Source organism: Neophocaena asiaeorientalis, unplaced genomic scaffold, assembly GCF_003031525.2.
Source record: "Neophocaena asiaeorientalis asiaeorientalis breed wild unplaced genomic scaffold, Neophocaena_asiaeorientalis_V1.1 scaffold1000, whole genome shotgun sequence".
Taxonomy (NCBI): domain Eukaryota; kingdom Metazoa; phylum Chordata; class Mammalia; order Artiodactyla; family Phocoenidae; genus Neophocaena; species Neophocaena asiaeorientalis.
The window spans coordinates 127,797-146,691 of NW_020172472.1; the positions used below are offsets into that span (position 1 = coordinate 127,797).

Below are 18,895 nucleotides of genomic sequence, written 5' to 3' on the forward strand. Positions count from 1 at the left end.
CAGAAATGTGCTTTAGTTTTATTATGAGGTGGTTCCTTGATTAATACTCTCTGAAAGTCCAGCCGTAGTGCCTATGCCTGACACCCCAGAGGGCTTTCTTTTTTTTTTTTTTTTAAGATGGAGGCAACTGAGACCTCCTGTATTCAGAAAGGCTTTTCTACCCTATGGATTAATCAGTATACATGACAGCTGGTTTCTACAAATAAAACCCTTGTGTTGCAAGGATATTTATGTTATTGATCTTTCCATGAATTTGGAGAATTGTGTTATTGGGAATGAGTACTATTCGTACTCCCATACTATACCCTCCCTTCCAAAAAAGTAAAAAATAAAAGACACAGAGGAGAAAAAGCAACAACACTCTGGATATATAATGTCAGAGTAAGTTTACTTTTCAGAGTAAAATTCTGTCTAATTAATGCTTTTCTGTGTGTGAAATTGTCTCCTTTCCTCTTACTACATTTGAGATTGCCAGAATCATCAACAAGCGTGTTGGTTCTCAGTCTTTTTCTAAGTGCTGGGCTTGGTGAGGAGTCGGTGATGGGTACACAGGATTTCTTCTGTTTAAATATATACCTTCCTTAGAATAAGTGTGATACAAAGAAAGCAGATTACCTTTGTAAACTAGTAGTATATGCTGCTTTGTGCATGAATCCTAAGCAGGGTATCTGATCAGACTCAGGCCAATACTGGAATGTTGTGCAAATCTGATGATTATTAAAAACAATCTCTATGTTCATATCTCTGTTTTTTCACGTGAAGTTAGTAGTTGACCAAAGATATTTCATAGGATTAGCCTTTTTCAACTGGGTAAGTAACTAGATACAAAACTGAATGTGTCAGGGAGCCTATTTTGAGGTTAATTGAACCATGTATGTATTTAATGTACCCTCTGTCTTCCTTGTGGAAAACAAAAGTTGCTCATAGATGGAAGCTGATATCCTGTAGAGCTTATGATGCTTGAGTATGAAGGGATCGTAAAATAAATAAGAGCCACTCCCAGTGTTATTAAAGGGGCTGAAGGTGGGAGAAGTGAGACATCCCTCAGACATCTCACCCAACCCAGGCCTGGAGGGAGGCTAACACTGTAGCCAGTCCTGAGAGTTGTGCCTGAGAATTGCATGCATTCAGTGGTGTTGTGTTTAGCCAAGTTGTGGGGTCCGGTCCACCAGTGTTTGAAAAGTGGAGTAGGTCCACTGGGTAAAAGGAGCCTTTGGGCTATCCTCTCATTCCTGTCATGCCCCTGCAGGCCAACTTGCCTCTTCTGCAGCGTGAGCTCCTCCACTGCGCAAGGCTGGCCAAACAGAACCCTGCCCAGTACCTCGCCCAGCATGAACAGCTGCTTCTGGATGCCAGCACCACCTCACCTGTTGACTCCTCAGAGCTGCTTCTCGATGTGAACGAAAACGGGAAGAGGCGAACTCCAGACAGGTGAGAGGGAGGAGGACCCCAGACCTGCAGTATGAGGACATGTTTCATGTCATGTTTAAACTGCTGACCGACACCTCTTGCAAAATAATAGTAAGCTAGAGTGGCCATCTAGGGAATCTTGCTCTGGCCTGGGGTGTTACAGGGTGATGAGTCTCTGGCCTGTGTCGATTAGCTTTTTGTGCAGGTTAATCTTTGCTACTTGTAATTTTTTTTTTTTTTAAGTTTAATTGACCTACAACACTATGATAGTTCCAGATGTACAATCTAGTGACTTGATTTTTCTATACATTACAAATGGTCACCACCACTGCTTGCAATATTAAAGGAAAAGGTAAAGATGAATGATATTCAAATATGCCAAGTGCCACTGATGGTTGTTAGACACACAGTCAATACAGGCATACCTTGTTTTATTGCACTTTATTGTGCTTCACAGATACTGCTTTTCTTTCTTTCTTTCTTTTTTCTTTTTCTTTTTTTTTTTTAAACAAATCGAAGGTTTGTGGCACTCTGCATGGAATTATTCTATTGGCACCATTTTTCCAATAGCATTTGCTCATTTTGTGTCTCTGTGTAATTCTGTGAGAATTTGGTAATTCTCACAATATTTCAGACTTCTTCATTATTATATTTGTTATGGTAATCTGTGGTCAGTAATCTTTAATGTTAACCATTGTAATTGTTTTGTCATTTTTTACAAATAAAGTATTTTTTAAATTAAGGTATATACATTTTTTTTTAAGACATAGTGCTACTGCACACTTAAGAGACTACAGTATAGTGTAAACATAACTTTTATATGCACAGGGAAACCAAGAAAAATTGTGTGACTGGCTTTATTGTGATATTTGCTTTACTATGGTGGTCTGCAACTGAACATACATTATCTCCAAGGATATCCCTGTATTAAAATTATCATTTACTATGTAATTCATCCCAACCACATATTTTACCCTTCAGTGTTAGGAAATTTGTTATTCTAAGTTTTCTCAAAATATGATGGTTTTGAAATCTGGCCTAAGCACAATGCAGTAGCTATTTAATTTGGGTTTTATATGAACTAAGAGAAAACTTCTGGGAAGCTAGATGGACTGAGTGAAGATAAGAGTTAAGTAATAGAACTTGTAGATGACATTTTTGCTGAAAAATTTTATCAGTCAATATTCATTCTGTCAGGTACTCTGCTCTAATAACTGAGAATTCTAAGAAATGTAAAATAAAACCCCTTCTCCATTAAACCTTACAGATTAGTTGTTGAATAAGGCATACACATGAAACTTCCAATGTACCTTACTAAAATAATTTTCCTGAATACCTCAGCCTCATATATAAATATTTTCTAATCCAGGAATATAAAGTCTTATCAGCATCTTGCATAGTATTTGTAAAATATGGAGAATCTTAAAATGAAACTATATTCGGAAACTTATTTGTCATATGCTTTGTTTCCTTTTTCTACTTATCCATTCACTCTTTTTGCATTTTATCAGGGAAGCGTACACCAGCCTTTGAGAGGTTAACAACCTGGCACAGATTCCTAGGAGCTTATGATCCTTGGAGCTGCTCAGAGACATCTATCTGTGACCAACTTAGCTACCCTTAAATGTATAGTTGCTTTGCAAATCAGAATGTTATTAAAAGCCAGCCAGTTTACATACAGTTATTACATAATCCTCTGTTAAGCAGTTTTTATGCTACAATCTCTGGAATTTTTCTCCTCTTGACATAGGATCTCTTAATAGTTTAAAATGCCTAAAGCAAAAGATTAAACGTTAGTTTACTTCTGATGCCCTGTAGACCCACCTCCATACATGACCTACCAACAGTGCTACTTTCTTATTTTCACAAGTTGTATTTCCATAATCATATTTAAGCATTTAGTACTTTAGCTTTTAAAGACAGCTGCTTAATCCAGGTGTCTGATTGGTGTGTCCACATGATACTAAAAACCAAGAAGCAGCCCAAAGATAGATGATTCACATGTGTATTCCTGTCTGATCCTAACCATTTACCCTGCAGGGAATCAGTACTACCTGCTGGTATTGAGATGTTTCAGCTCCATTTTTCCAAGATAGTGTGGTAAAGGAAATTAAGGAGAGACTAGATGGAAAATTGGGAAGAAGAACATTTATTTGGGTGGAGGAGAGGATAACAAGGTTTAGATAGTTGTGATAAATGTAAAGGTAATCCTATAGGCAAAATTGGAAATGGACACAATCTATTTTCTAGAAACTCTAACTGCTAAGTAACCGTAACAGGCAGAATGAAAACTTGCTTTATCCACTTCTCTATATTCCCAGCACTTTCTCCACTGGTTCTTTCCCAGTGTTTTATATGTGAATATACTGTGACTTTAGACCTCCCTTGAACAGTGCTGAGGTAAGCCCTTGGCAATGTGCTAACATTGATATGGAAACTTCATATAAATTCCACAGAAAATCAGCATTTTTGTTTTGATGATCTGTAGCTGTGTGTGCATGCATGTTTGCATTCAGTCAGGTAGAACTTTCTTAAAAGAGCCTTCAGTGTTCTTCCTCTGGTTATCCATAGACAGTTGCTGGAGTCAGAATTCACACAGTTGCTCTTTGGGTGGAACATTCTTTTTCAAGTGGAACCCTGAAGTGTGCGTTATAATGGAAAGATGGCAAATGGATTTCCTTAGAGTTAGGAGGAAGGGTAATGAGAATATGTTGTGTAAATACATTTGTATCCTGTGGGAATTTGATCAGAGCCAAGAAAATATGGGCCTCTACTATTTCTTTGCATATATTTTCTTCATCTTGTTTGCATGTGCATTTTCCTCTTCTCTGGTTATTTATCTGTATATCCAGATCTACTATATGAAATTTTATAGAGTATGGAGCTGTTTGACAGCAGAGCTTTTTTTTGTTGTTTTACTGAATGTTTTGTTGGTGCATATGGTCTGACATGGATGAGCAGCCACGGTGAGATTTTGGAGTCTATTAAACTGGCTCATTAAAAAGATCAATCTGTTTCTGTAATAACACTGGGAACCATCAGTCACTAAAAGAGGGAAAAACTGACACCTGAGGAGAAAACACATTTTGATAATTTGTTCATGACATGTCACGAACAAAAGAGCGCTCTATATTTTGTTTACAACTTTCGGGCTTAAATTCTGTGATGATTGCTGATTTAATCTACTAAACAGTCCTCACGTATTTCAGGGATGGGTTTTGGCAAATGTAACTTCTCATCTTTAAATGTGATTGTCACTGGTTATATTTTTTTCTTTTTTTAAGCATTACTTTTATTTACAGAGAAATGAATACTCTGGGGAAGTCTATGATTTTTTTTTTTTTTTTCCTGTATGGAACAGTAAAATTTATTCTACTTCTTTTTAAAAATAGATCTAGGGTGAGTCCCTGAAAAACTATACTAGATTTGTAGGTCTGTGGTAGAATAACTTAGAACCCAAATTAGAAAGAGACAATTTTCATTTAAAAATCATGCTATTTTCTTCCTAAAATATTAGAGAAAGTTAATAGAAAGTTCTGATTTCTATTCTTTGTTCATATGTAAAAGTTTATTGTTTATCTTGCCATTTTGTGGTGGGAAAAGCTGAGGAAGGGAATACAAACCTTTTTTGGAACTGATTAAATGAAGAGACCACTTTCAAACAGAGACTAGAAGTTGAGAGTCCTCTTTAAAACTGCTCACCATCATAGTCATGAAAACACAGTTTCAAATGGAGTGAGGAGGGAAAGAGCAGTTAGACAACGGCTGCATTTTTTTGAGAGTACAAAAATAGTTAAAAATTACTATGTTTAAAAGGATACATTTTTTTTTTGTTAATTATCATTTGATGTCTTTTCTCACAGCTTTGATGTTGCAGCTTTTGTTATATTTGTCTTTAACATTGTGCTCTCACCTGTCATGCCGATTTTCTGACTCAGAATCTTCCGGGCTTAAATCAAATCGAATGATCATTGGTTTTGTATGGATAACACTGTCTCCACTGCCTCCCTCCCCGTTTCAAGTGATTTATGTTAAATATTAATCCCCTTCATCTACCTATCTCTATATCTATATATTAATATATAATCATTTTAATGTAATTATGCTTTAAATTACTCTCAGTTTAACACATCTTGGTTTTTATTATGAAGGCCACATGGTTGCATTAATATGTATTTCCTGCACCCCCAATTATTAAACATTATTTTCTAAAAAGATTTTCTTGAGCTTTAGAAGTATGTAATTTGTTAGCTGGGGGCAATCTTATAGATTTACAAGGCCAATCCTTTATCTTGAGAAAACTAAGGATGAAAGAACTTGCTTAAAGTTACAGAGCTTCTTAGTGGAGAAATTTACCTACCTGAAATCTTCCAGTTGCACAAAATATGATTTAATGTGCAGAATGTAAACAAGGAAAGCTTAACTAAGAATTGTGTCTTTTTCCCTCCTTACTTTCCCTCATTTATTTTTTCTCTGTAATTGTTCATGTGGGCAAATGCAACAGTATAATATTCTGAGGTTTTATAAATTTTTATACTGATAGAGGATTCACAGTAAGCCAGATTTCCTGGCTTAATGAGTAAACTAGAAAACACTGAATGTTGGAGGGTCATAAGGCAGTCATTTTGAAACCGTGTTGGTTGAATGTATAAGATTTGTCAGCAAAGCACACACCAGCGGAACCTATTAAATCCAATTTTCCTTTTCTGCAAAATGAATGAGATTTCAATATTTTTGTCTTTCTAAAGAGAAAAGATAGGTGCACTTTATAAGGAATTGTAGGGACTTCCCTGGCAGTCCAGTGGTTAAGACTCAGCACTTCCGATGCAGGGGGTGCGGGTTCAGTCCCCGATCGGGGAACTACAGTCTCTCATGTCGCGCAGCACGGCCAAAAGAAAAAAGAAAAGTTATAAGGAATGGTAGAATTAATTGACTATGCAAATAAGAATTAAATTTTTATTATCTGCCGCATTCAGTTTTCTGTGAAAAAATATGAGGGATTTATATTATATTCACACATTCTTGTTTTGTGTTGCATTTTTTAATGCATTCATCGGTTTCAAGAAGAGAGTAATCATCCCTGTAGAAACGATTTTTTTCTTTTTTGTATTAGTCATATCAATTGTGGAGGCTTCTAATGAAATTGCATTAAGTTGCATTTACATGATGAGAAAGATTGTGTGGCTGTAGAGAACATTTTGGTCTCCATACTCCAGCCTCAGCGTAAACTTGCTAGCCTTATTTTTGCTGCTGTCCTAGGGTCTGGCTCTGCTGAACATTGTTCATGCCTTAGTCTGTATTCTGACTGATGGTTTCTGTTCTTTGCCCCAGTTCTTGTATATAATAATTCTATTCATACTTGGCAAGCTAACTCAAGACAGGTTCTACTATTTGAATGAAGGCTTTCCAATCATGAATATTATAATAATGGTTACTATTTACTGAGCACTTAAGATGTGCCAGGCCCATGCTAAATAATTTACATATGAACACACAGCACTTATTTCCTGACAGTCCTATTGCATAGGTTCAGGCTGGCTGGATAATATGTCTGAGGTCACATGGCTTGTAAGAGGCACTGATGGGATTCTAAACCCTAGGTTCTCTGACTTGAATGCCCGCACTCTTATAACTGTGTTTGTAATACCCCAGCCTCTGAACGCCTCAGCTTGAAAAATAAGTGCTTTGGTTAAGTTGTTGAATGCCAAATATGTGTTAGGCTCTTTATGTAGCGTCTCTCATATAGTCCTCTCAGTAGCTCTGAAATAATTGTCCCTATTCTGTGACTCATAGAGATTAAGCCTCCTCAGTTCATATGGCCAGCAAATAGCAGAGCCAAAATTTGAAGCCAGCTCCATAGCCCCTGCTCTTTCAAATGTAGTGATCTTTTCTCCTTCTGATCTCCCATACCACTTTTTACACTTTTTACGGTAGCTGCTGAGTTCAGGTCCTGCGTAGCAGTATAGAAGTCTTGTACCACTAATTAAACTGGGTTTATGGTAAAAAATTTCTTGCTAGCACACTTTCAAAAAGCATTTAAGTCTACTACTAAACCATAATCTTAGGGGAGGGTGTTGGGGAATCATGTCTTGCTTACTTTTGTATGTCCAGTAAAGCTCAGGAAAGTGCATGATACACATACCGGCTATCTAAAACAAAACAAAGCAAAACACCACAAACAAACAACAACAAAACACTAGTTGAACAAATAAATAATCAAAATTAAACTTAATACAGTCGTTTTTAGTAGTATAGCAAATGGCCCTCTCCCCTAAGAGTTTTTTTGCTTTCTTGTTTACTTTCTTTCTACCATTTTAAAAGATGTGTCTCTGAAACACCTACAGCCATGAAAGCAGCCAGGAACAAAGTGCCATGATTGATTCACTAAAAAGAAAAAATTAGAGGGCTCCAGTTGAAATGTGTAGATGACAGATTAGAATAAGAAAGCATAGTTCCACAGGCTAGAAAGCCCAGAGATAAACCCACACACATGTGGTCACCTTATCTTTGACAAAGGAGGCAAGAATATACAATGGAGAAAAGACAGCCTCTTCAATAAGTGGTGCTGGGGAAACTGGACAGCTACATGTAAAAGAATGAAATTAGAACGCTTCCTAACACCATACACAAACTCAAAATGGATTAAAGACCTAAATGTAAGGCCAGACACTATAAAACTCTTAGAGGAAAACATAGGCAAAACACTCTATGACATAAATCATAGCAAAATCCTTTTTGACTCACCTCCTAGAGAAATGGAAATAAAAACAAAAATAAACAAATGGGACGTAATGAAACTTAAAAGCTTTTGCACAGCAAAGGAAACCATAAACAAAATGAAAAGACAACCCTCAGAATATGAGAAGATATTTGCAAATGAAGCAACTGACAAAAGATTAATCTCCAAAATTTACAAGCAGCCCATGAGCTCAATATCCAAAAAACAAACAATCCAAAAATGGGCCCAAAAATAGAACTACCGTATGACCCAGCAATCCCACTACTGGGCATATACCCTGAGAAAACCATAATTCAAAAAGATACATGTACCACAATGTTCATTGCAGCACTGTTTACAATAGCCAGGACATGGAAGCAACTTAAGTGTCCATCGACAGATGAATGGATAAAGAAGATGTGGTACATGTATACAATGGAATATTACTCAGCCATAAAAAGAAATGTAATTGATTTATTTGTAGTGAGGTGGATGGACCTAGAGTCTGTCATACAGAGTGAAGTATGTCACAAAGAGGAAAACAAATACCGTATGCTAACACATACATATGGAATCTTAAAAAAAAAAAAAAAAAGGTTATGAAGAACCTAGGGGCAGGACAGGAATAAAGACGCAGATGTAGAGAATGGGCTTGAAGACACAGAGAGAGGGGAAGGGTAAGCTGGGACGAAGTGAGAGAGTGGCATGGACTTATATATATTACCAAATGTAAAATAGATAGTGGGAAGCAGCCGCATAGCACAGGGGGATCAGCTCGGTGCTTTGTGACCACATAGAGGGATGGTATAGGGAGGGTGGGAGGGAGACACAAGAAGGAGGTGATATGGGGATATATGTATACATAAAGCTGATTCACTTTGTTATAAAGCAGAAACTAACACACCATTGTAAAGCAATTATACTCCAATAAAGATGTTAAAAATAATCTACAAACAATGAATACTGGAGAGGGTGTGGAAAAAAGGGAACCCTCCTGCACTGTTGGTGGGAATGTAAATTAATACAGCCACTATGGAGAACAGTCTGGAGGTTCCTTAAAAAACCAGGAATAGAATTACCATATGACCCAGCAATCCCACTACTGGGCATATACACTGAGAAAACCATAATTCAAAAAGATACATGTACCGCAGTGTTCATTGCAGCACTATTTACAATAACAAGGACATGGAAGCAACCTAATTGTCCATCAACAGGTGAATGGATAAAGAAGATGTGGCACATACATACAATGGAATAGTACTCAGACATAAAGAGGAACAAAATTGAGTTATTTGTAGTGAGGTGGATGGACCTATAGTCTGTCATACAGAGTGAAATAAGTCAGAAAGAGAAAAACAAATACCGTATGCTAACGCATATATATGGAATCTAGAGAAATGGTACTGATGAACTTAGTGGCAGGGCAGGAATAAATACGCAGATGTAGAGAATGGACTTGAGGACAAGGGGAAGAAGAGGCTGGGATGTAGTAAGAGAGTAACATTGACATACGTACACTACCAAATGTAAAATAGATAGCTAGTGGAAAGCTGCTGCATAGCACAGGGAGATCAGCTCAGTGCTTTGTGACGACGTAGAGGAGTGGGATAAGAACAGTGGGAGGGAGGCTCGAGGGGGGGAATATGGGGACATATGTATGCATATAGCTGATTTACTTTGTTGTACAGCAGAAACTAACACAACATTGTAAAGCAATTATACTCCAGTAAAGATGTATTTAAAAAAAAAAAAAAACAATGTGGTTCCAGACAGCAGGAGCAGTAGCAACTGAATACTTCAGCAGTGGTCAGAAATTAGTGAAGACAAGGGGACAGCCGCTCCCAGGCAGTCTGACTGTTCAGCAGATGGAGAGCTCCAGGGACATGTGCCTGAAGGTTTCCACCTTCTCTTTGGGGGAGGGAAGTCTCTGGGAACCCACATATTGTAATTCTTAAGGGCCCAGGTATCTTGTTTTTGTCTGGAGGGGCCAACATCTACCTGCATCTATCTTTTTTACTCCAGAAGGTGTTAGCCCGCCTCTTAGGAAGTTATCTCCTAGGTTGTGGTTTAGCAATAGAGAGATGGAAGGCACTTCTTTCCATGTGGCCCAGTAGTGTTGGTCCTGTGTCACTCAGTGCTTTGTTTTTCACCATCTGAACATCCCACTTCCTGTAGGGTGATATTTCTCCAAACATAGAAATCACTGCAGGTTGTCCATGAAGAATCAGGTTTGATTTTCTTGTTAAGGAAGCAGGGGAATTTGTAATGTATTTTGTTTCAGATACATTATTCAATACCAATATAGGGTGTTATATAAAATTCTTATCTAAACTCAACCTATTTCCTAAAAATTCCTGAAGAGACCTTTTACTGAGTTGTGTTTTGAAAATATGATGCCCTAAATGACCACTCCCCCGCCCTTTAATTCAGTGTCTAGTCTTTCTGTGGAAGCCTTAACAAACTGCATGTGTTAGAAAAGGGAAGGAAGCTTTGTTTAAGATTAAGTTATTAATGTCTTTGGGCTTCCCTTTAACAGAACTGTCACTTCCTGAGATTTAGATATATGCTTCTTTCTAAAATAAAAAGTAAAAAATTGTTTGTTTTTTTTAAAGACTCAGCCAGTATCTCAGCCCTGGTTCTGGCTGAGATACCTGCAGAGTAAGACAAGGGCTTGATAAGGCCAAGATAATGTGTCCTGGGGTAGGGCAGAAGGACCTATGCCAGAGAAGCTTATGAGACCATCAGCAGGACTTTTTTTTGGAGAAGAAAGTTATAGAGTGACTTCCAAGTTTCTGTTTTGGTGGCTAAGTAAAAGGTGGCATCATTGACTGGTGGAGGAAGTACCAGAGAAAGACGAGGTCAGTTTAGACATGTGCCGTTTGAAATACATGTGGTCAGTTGGAGAAGTCAGCACCTAAGACATGTATTTGTTTGTAACAGGACTAATATCAGAATTTTTAAGTTTCTTCCTTGCCATTCTCAGGTTTATTATGCTATACCAATTTGCCTTTCCCTAGAACAATCTTTTAGTGCTGTTTTCTGCACTTAAAAAACATTTGAATCTAGAAAAAGACTTATGTCTGTTCCTGTCATGTAAGAAATTGATTGGTCCTTTTATTCTAGTTATTGCCATGATCTTAATAATTTCTTTCTTCATTCTTCCCCATTTTCATGTTACTAAGGAATTGTCAGTGCATACTAGCCTATTATGACATTTAAAATATTTTATATAGAGGAAAGTTTTTTTAAAAGTTTGTTTTCTTTCTCAAGTAAGTCAGTTTACAGCCTCTGTTTTGAGGAGCTGAGAGAGAACAGCCTGAAGTGGGGTAAGGTGTAAATTAGGTTGTCTCTTAAGTTTTTTTTTTTTCTTAAACACGTATTGTTTCCTATCAGTTTCATTTTACTGGGCAGGAAACTGAAGCCAGGTTATCTCAGGGTCACATAGCTGAGTCCTGAGCAGTCTTCTACTCTTAGGACATCAGACCCTGAGAGAGAAGTGATTGGGATCTAGTTGTTGAAGTAGTTAGGTTATATTGAGGAACATTTCTCCTGGAAGGGAGATAGAATATAAAAAACAAACCAAAAAATGCCTTCCAGAAACCCATGAGACATGACAGACTTCCCACTAGAATTTGAGTTATTTTGAGAATATGCTGGTATGGGACAATGAAAAGTATTCATTAGTTTTGCCTAATACATTGTGAGAAGGTAAGAAACATTCAGATTTGGAATTTTCCCCCAAGCAAATGAGGTTTTAGATAGTTTTAGGCATTTCTAAGAAGCAGACAAACAAATAGCAATTAAGTTGTTTTGGTTAGCTTTCTGGACATACATCCTTTGAATAGGGTTGGCTTTATAGGTAGACTTGAGTGGTTGGAGGAAGCACAGGGAGACTTCTCATAACTATTTATGTGGGCCGTTTGAATGCTTTGCTGCTGAAATATACCTGCCTCTGTGAGGTGATGAGCTTTATTGTTTCAATAGCTGCAAGAGTGATAAGACCCAGAATAGGGACTGTCACTGCAAGGACATGATAGAAATGAGAGGACAGACTCAGGAGCTAGCCCTGCTTCTTAGGACATTACTGTCCTTGCTTTAGGAGGGAAAAAAGCTTCAATACAGGCTCATTGAAGTAATAGTACTGATCAGAGGGTTGATCTGACAGCAAAGATAAATAACGTATCTAACTACTTTGAAAATAGTAAGAATTCTTCCAGTGTTGAATGTTCTTGTTATCTTTGAACAAGGAGACACAAAACCAGTAAGTCGAGTTGGTTTGACACAATTGGATCAAAGATGTTTTGATATTTAGAAATGTTTTGATGTTTATATATTTAGGCTGCTATAAGGTATTTAGAGAATATTTTTTATTTTTGCACAAAAAAAGTTATACTCCACTTATAATTATTATAAAATATTGGCTATATCCCCTGTGCTGTACAAATGACATTTAGAAATAAATATAGAATAACTGAATTGCAGAGTTTTCAAACTAGAAGGGACCTCAGCAATTATCCTAGTCCAGTGGTTTTCAAACTTGATTTTAGCAGCTTTTTCCTTCAGAAATGAAACCTTAGGTGGAACCTCAACTTTTAAAATAGATAAGAATGATAAGTGGGTTCCTCTGGCCCTTTAAATCTTGATTGTTTGGGGTAAAAGCTCTTTATTGCCTGCAGAATCCCTAAGCACCTCAAGTGGCACAGTTTGAAAACCACTGATCTAGTCCAACCCTTTCATTTTACAGATGAGCAAACTGAGGTCCAGAGAGGTTAAGTGACATGCCCAAGGTCACACAGCTAGTCGTGGAAGAGCCAGGACTAAATCTCAGGTCTCTTGATTCCCAGTCCAGTGCTCTTTCCACTACACCACACTGCCAGTAAGGTAGGTGCTGTGTTGACATTATATTCATAGCTACTAATAGTCTTCAGTATTTTCCAACTGATCTATGCTGGAAATGTTTATGCATTGAATGTTGAAGTGTATTATTCAGAAATGTGTAGGATATGGAAATACAGATTAGAATCACATAAATATCCTCTTCGAAGATATATATCTAGAATGTTTCCATTCACTTTTTAAAATTATTTTGAAGCAGTGCATTGTAACGTTTGAGACATTTTAGTCTGGTCAATGATCAATATGTATGGAGTCAGAATATTTTGCTGTAGATACTTTGACAGGAGCAGCATTGAGACTTCTGTTTGACACTCCCATGGGGACCATGCCCTGCTGGCATTTCCAGTGTTGGACAGTCACCTGGCTCCAGAACATCTTTCACCAGCATGTATTGGGCATATATTCATTTCCCATTGAACTCTGCAGTTTCCCTCAGTTCTTAGTGTGCCTGTACTTTCTATCTCTAACTTCTCTGTACTTTGTAATCTGATGTGTGCAAATTGTCACTGGGGTTCTACCCTAAAGGGACATAAAGGGCGATTCATTGTAGAATCCTCTAGCCCCTAAATGATCTCTGTTGTCAAGTCAGTTTCCATTCACATCCCTCCAGTTTTATCAGACAAAGACTATCCCTGGGCACTAGGAAAGTGGGAAAAGTGTCTAAAGTATCTAAACCTAACCAACCTAAAATCAAAAAAAGGTGTGCAGATGTAAATTCCCTGGCAGTCCAGTGGTTAGGCACTGCCATGGCCTGTGTTCAGTCCCTGGTCGGGGAGCTAAGATCCCACAAGCCGCACGGCAAGGCCAAAAAAAAGGCACTCGGAAATCTGTAGCTACTGTGACTTGGTAGAATTCTTATGGGGAAATTTCCCAGGGAAAATAGATGCTGCCACTGGTCTAAGGATAGAGAGCTGGTCTTGTGAGGAGAGCCAGCTACTAGGTAAAAAATTAGTTTGGGAGCTGTGCTTGCAGTCAAAGTGGAGGTGATGCATTCCTATCTTACAGACTACACTGAGTTCATCTCTTAGAGATACGTTCAGTCAGAAAATATTTCTTTAACCCTACTTCTGTTTGAGAATCTAGGAGCAGTTAACAGGTCTCATTTATAGAATGTGTTCCTTCTGAAAGACAAGTACAGTTTTGTGTATCACATGATGAAATGCAGTCAGGGTGTGCCTGCCCTGCCCTAAGATCTCATGACTTCAGACAGGTCACTTGTGCTCTCTGGGCATGTGTTTCCTCAACTTTAAAAGAAAGGGGTTTGCCCCAATCTTTTTTCTAATCCCAGCTAGCTCTGTATGACTGCTGATTGAGTATCTTGGTAGCCCAAGGTAATGTCAGTCCCAGACATTACGTTGTTTTATTGCATTAATTAAGTTAATTAATTCAGTTTGATCAGTGCTTTGTAATAGAACTTTCTTACATCATGGAAGTGATCTGTATCTGTGCTGTCCAGTACCATAGCCACTAGCCACAGGTGACGATTACACTTGCAATGTGGCTATTGCTACCGAAGAACTGGATTTTAAACTTTATTTAATGTTAATTCACTTTTTAAAATAAATTTATTTATTTATTCGTTTAAGTTTTGGCTGCATTGGGTCTTTGTTGCTGTGTGCGGGCTTTCTCTAGTTGAGGCGAGCGGGGTTTACTCTTCGTTGCGGTGCGTGGGCTTCTCATTGCAGTGGCTTCTCTTGTTGCGGAGCGTGGGCTTTAGGTGCGCGGGCTTCTCATTGCAGTGGCTTCTCTTGTTGCGGAGCGTGGGCTTTAGGTGCGCGGGCTTCAGTAGTTGTGGCAAGCGGGCTCAGTAGTTGTGGCTCGCGGGCTCTAGAGCACAGGCTCAGTATCTGTGGCGCACGGGCTTAGTTGCTCCGCGGCATGTGGGATCTTCCCAGACCAGGGCTCGAACCCGTGTCCCCTGCATTGGCAGGCGGATTCTTAACCACTGCGCCACCAGGGAATCCCTGTTAATTCACTTTTAATTTAAGCAGCCACATGTGGCTACTGTATTGAACAACACAGCTCATAGATGTTCTCTGACATGGAAGTCAGACATAGCTTGGATCGGTGCAATAGGTATACCTGAAGAATTCACCAAAAGAGTGACGCTGTTGTACCTTGATGAATCTTCACCAAATACAGTTGATCCAAGGGTAATTTGTTAGAAATCAAGTGTTCGCTTTTGAGTGAAAATGTTATCTGCAGAGTGGAGATCAGGCCTCCTCTTATTTGTGACCAAACCACATGAACTTCAACTGAAAGATGTTTGCTAATTTGATGAGAAGTGGAACATTTTCTCCTGTGCAGTCATGTGATCATTTAGGCCTCAGCATGGGTTTTAGTGAATTCCCACAGGTCTAGGAAGCTGAGTTTAGAAAGTTTCTGGCCAGTAAAAGAATATTCTGTTTATATTACAAGTTCAAATGTGAGTGTCCAAACTATGCTGGTTTCTGAGTACATTATGAAACAAACTCTTTTTCTTCCTCCCTCAGAACCAAAGAAAATGGCTTTGACAGAGAGCCTTTGCACTCAGAACATCCAAGCAAGCGACCATGCACTATTAGCCCAGGCCAGCGGTACAGTCCAAATAATGGCTTATCCTACCAGCCCAATGGCCTGCCTCACCCCACCCCTCCTCCACCTCAGCATTACCGTTTGGATGATATGGCCATTGCCCACCACTACAGGGACTCCTATCGACACCCCAGCCACAGGGACCTCAGGGACAGAAACAGACCTATGGGTAAGACTGAAGGATCTCTTCACTTCTTTTGGGACTGTATGCTTCAAGACTTGCATCATTACTTCTCAGCTAAACTCGAGGCTTGATATCTGTGATGGGGTAAAAATTCCCTTTCTTTATGTAGTGTCTCCTTTATGAGAAAACTTTGTTGGTATTACTGTGTCCTTTAACAGCTGTGCTTTCTCTCTCTTAATTACTTACGTTCTTTGTGACAGCAGGTTATTATTTGGGGGGGGCATCTAAATACAACCTCCTGAACTGTATTAACATACGCAAAACAAGTTTTTAATTTTTTTTTTAATATGAGGGATTTCGTATGTAGTTAGTCTGCCACAAGTATTTTTTAAAAATCAGTTTATTTCATTCTATCTTTTATTTCAGATAGTCTCAAAGTTCATTTGGAGTTTTCCAGTCTCTGTGATAGTCTGTATTTGAAAAATACAATATGGTATTATTATGTCTGTGGTTTAAGTCAACAGATGTTCTTTGAGGAATGATTTAGTACTTTTTTTTGTTTTCCAACTTAGAAGTGTCAGTGATTCAATTTAGTGTTGACAATTTAGTGTCAAAGATCAGAATACCAAAGAAGGGAATGAGTTCGGGTAAATACGTGTTCTGTTTGCCTGTGTTCATTCCTTCTTTGCATAAAACTGTTGGAAGTGAAGCATTTAGGAGACACTGTCTTCTAAAGAACAGGTGCTCACCATGACAAATGAGAAGGAAGACGAATAGGTAAGTTTTGACACATGATCAGTGTTTGAGGTGATAGCATTAGAGTACTGTTCCTGTTCCTGGGGCTTCTTGAATTCTTGATTTTTCGCAAGTCAATCTAGTGATAAACTGAGAGCAATAGTCAGCCCTCTCTCTAGTCTTTTTCTGTCCCCTGAATCCATGCTGTCCAGCAGCAGGACTGCCTTTACCTCTTAGCTGGTTGCTGACAAACTTCCCTGACATGGGACGGTTTGGTGGGCAAGATACTGGAAGCAGCACAGGACGAAGTCCAAGTAGAAAAGCAGAACACAGAGCTGAAGGCGCAGAACTTGGGAAGCACGGCCAGTTCCCTGCCTGAATAGTAGGACAACGTTTTTTTTAGCCACAGGCAGAGAGCGTGTGGTGAGCAGAGGTTTATGTTAGACTTCTAACTAGGTTAGTAGGACATAGGGGCTTCCATATGTAGGGTCTTTTGCTTGAAAACACAACCCTTCAAATGTTTAGAAAGCAGAAAGGGAGAGTCAGGTTGAGGGGAGGGGCGATGGAGGCCCTGGATGTGAGATAGTAAAATAGTAGTTTCACTTCCCCACAACATCATTTCTACTTTTATATAGTGTGTCAGACAAATGGCTAAGCATATAATTTGTTCTTTCTTAATAACCAATCTGTCTAATGTTCTCTCAGGTACCATTTCGAAGAGCTCTCAAAAATGGTTATGTTATTTCTCAGTCTGGACTGATATTTTGACCCTGAAATCAAATGCGATAACAGCTCCCTTCAAAGCAAAAGCCTTGCCATTTATTGATGACTGATGCCCTCAAACCATGATTGCTTATTTTCAAATAGAAGTGGAGTTACCAGGTCATTGTAAGACCAACTCAAGATACCCCACTTTGTAAGTGCCAGGAAATGGCCTTTTTCTTAGGCAGCAGATTCTATTTTATGAAATATTAGTTCCAGTACACTACAGAGTAATCAACAAGGAACTAATTATGCTTGTATTCAATGATTATGTTTTCATCTAGTAATATAAAATATTCCTTTATGGGTTATATCTGTACCCACTGGTTTTATGTGATTTTTTTTATCAGACCATGTTCCTTACCTTTTAATTATATTAGCTTATAAAACTAATAGTGGTAGTCTTTATAAATATACGCAACTACTTAACCGTCCCTGAAGTCTGGCATAGTTTAGTATGTGTTAAAGTAAAGTAAAACCTTGACGTATGAGTAACAAATCATGGTGTTGTTACATCAGGCCGCCATTCTGAGAATATAAAAATGGTCATAAATGTATACTTAGTCTGGTACGATTTATAAATGTCTATCATATGTAGAGACATATTTGCAGAGATGTGTACTCACTAGAATCTTTTAATAAAATAATTTTACAGGCAGCATTAGTTTATAAATAGAGTTTCAGCCTAGTTAGGAATTGGGTAAGACTCAACATTAGTGTCAGATTGCCCACGAATGAAAATGTGTTTTAATGAGTCTGAACTGCTTTCCCCTAGTACATCCCTCTGGTATTATGGATATAAATAAAAATTGTGTGGTGATGAATATTTAAGTATCTGAAATAGAAAAATTAATAAATGTAAAAATTTGAGTTGTTTTATTTTTTCTTTTTAAAGATTTGGCTGTATCCAACAAATGACCTTCAGAGTTCAAAAGCAGGAAACATATGAGACCTGTATTTTTTCACCAAGTACTTGGGCTCAAACATGTTTCTAATGTACTTATTATTTTTCTATTGTTGTTAAGTGAGATGATGCTTAGCACTGTTCCACAAATGCTGTTATCCCATTAGCCACAGACATCCTATTGCTCGTTAATATTATTCCCGGTGGTAGAGCTCATGTCACTATTGATTTAATCTGCTGAAGTTTTGAAACTTTTAAGACTTCTGAAGTTCTTAGTCTTTATATAGGCCAATATAGTAAGAAGCCTCCATCATGAATCTTAACACCGCATTTATATCTTTATCACTCTCCAGTTGTTTTCTGTGATGACTCATTTCAATGGTAGTGCTTTTTCCCTAAAACACAGGCAAAAAATAAGTCAACAAAAATAACATATTTGCAAACATTTCAACTTGAAATTGTCACAACAGAGAAATAACTAAATATTACTCTTCTCCAATGTCTTTTCTATTATGCAAATTATTAAAGCTTATTTGCAATTTTACTTTTTTACCAATAGGTGGCATTGACAATTTTAGCTTTAAAAATGTATTTCAGAATATATTCTAATTGGAGAGGAATGGTGCAGTGTTTTATATTTAGCTTTTAATTTAGTCTGAGAAAGCTGACATGTATGTGCTCACTTCCATCAGCTATAAATGAAATTGTATTTTCATGGTTGGCTGAAAAAAGTCATATGACTCATTATCTTTATTTCCCTTAATCAGCT

At 37.9% G+C, this 18,895-nt stretch overlaps 1 protein-coding gene across 1 annotated transcript in view; it reads left to right on the forward strand.

Annotated features, from left to right (window-relative positions):
• LOC112395092 (protein CBFA2T1) overlaps positions 1-18,895 on the forward strand; it is a 97,181-nt gene that overhangs the window by 65,003 nt on the left and 13,283 nt on the right. The window contains exons 5-6 of the mRNA XM_024738153.1: positions 1,250-1,431; positions 15,520-15,770. Coding sequence (XP_024593921.1) covers positions 1,250-1,431; positions 15,520-15,770 — 433 coding nt within the window. The remainder of the gene's footprint in view (positions 1-1,249; positions 1,432-15,519; positions 15,771-18,895) is intronic.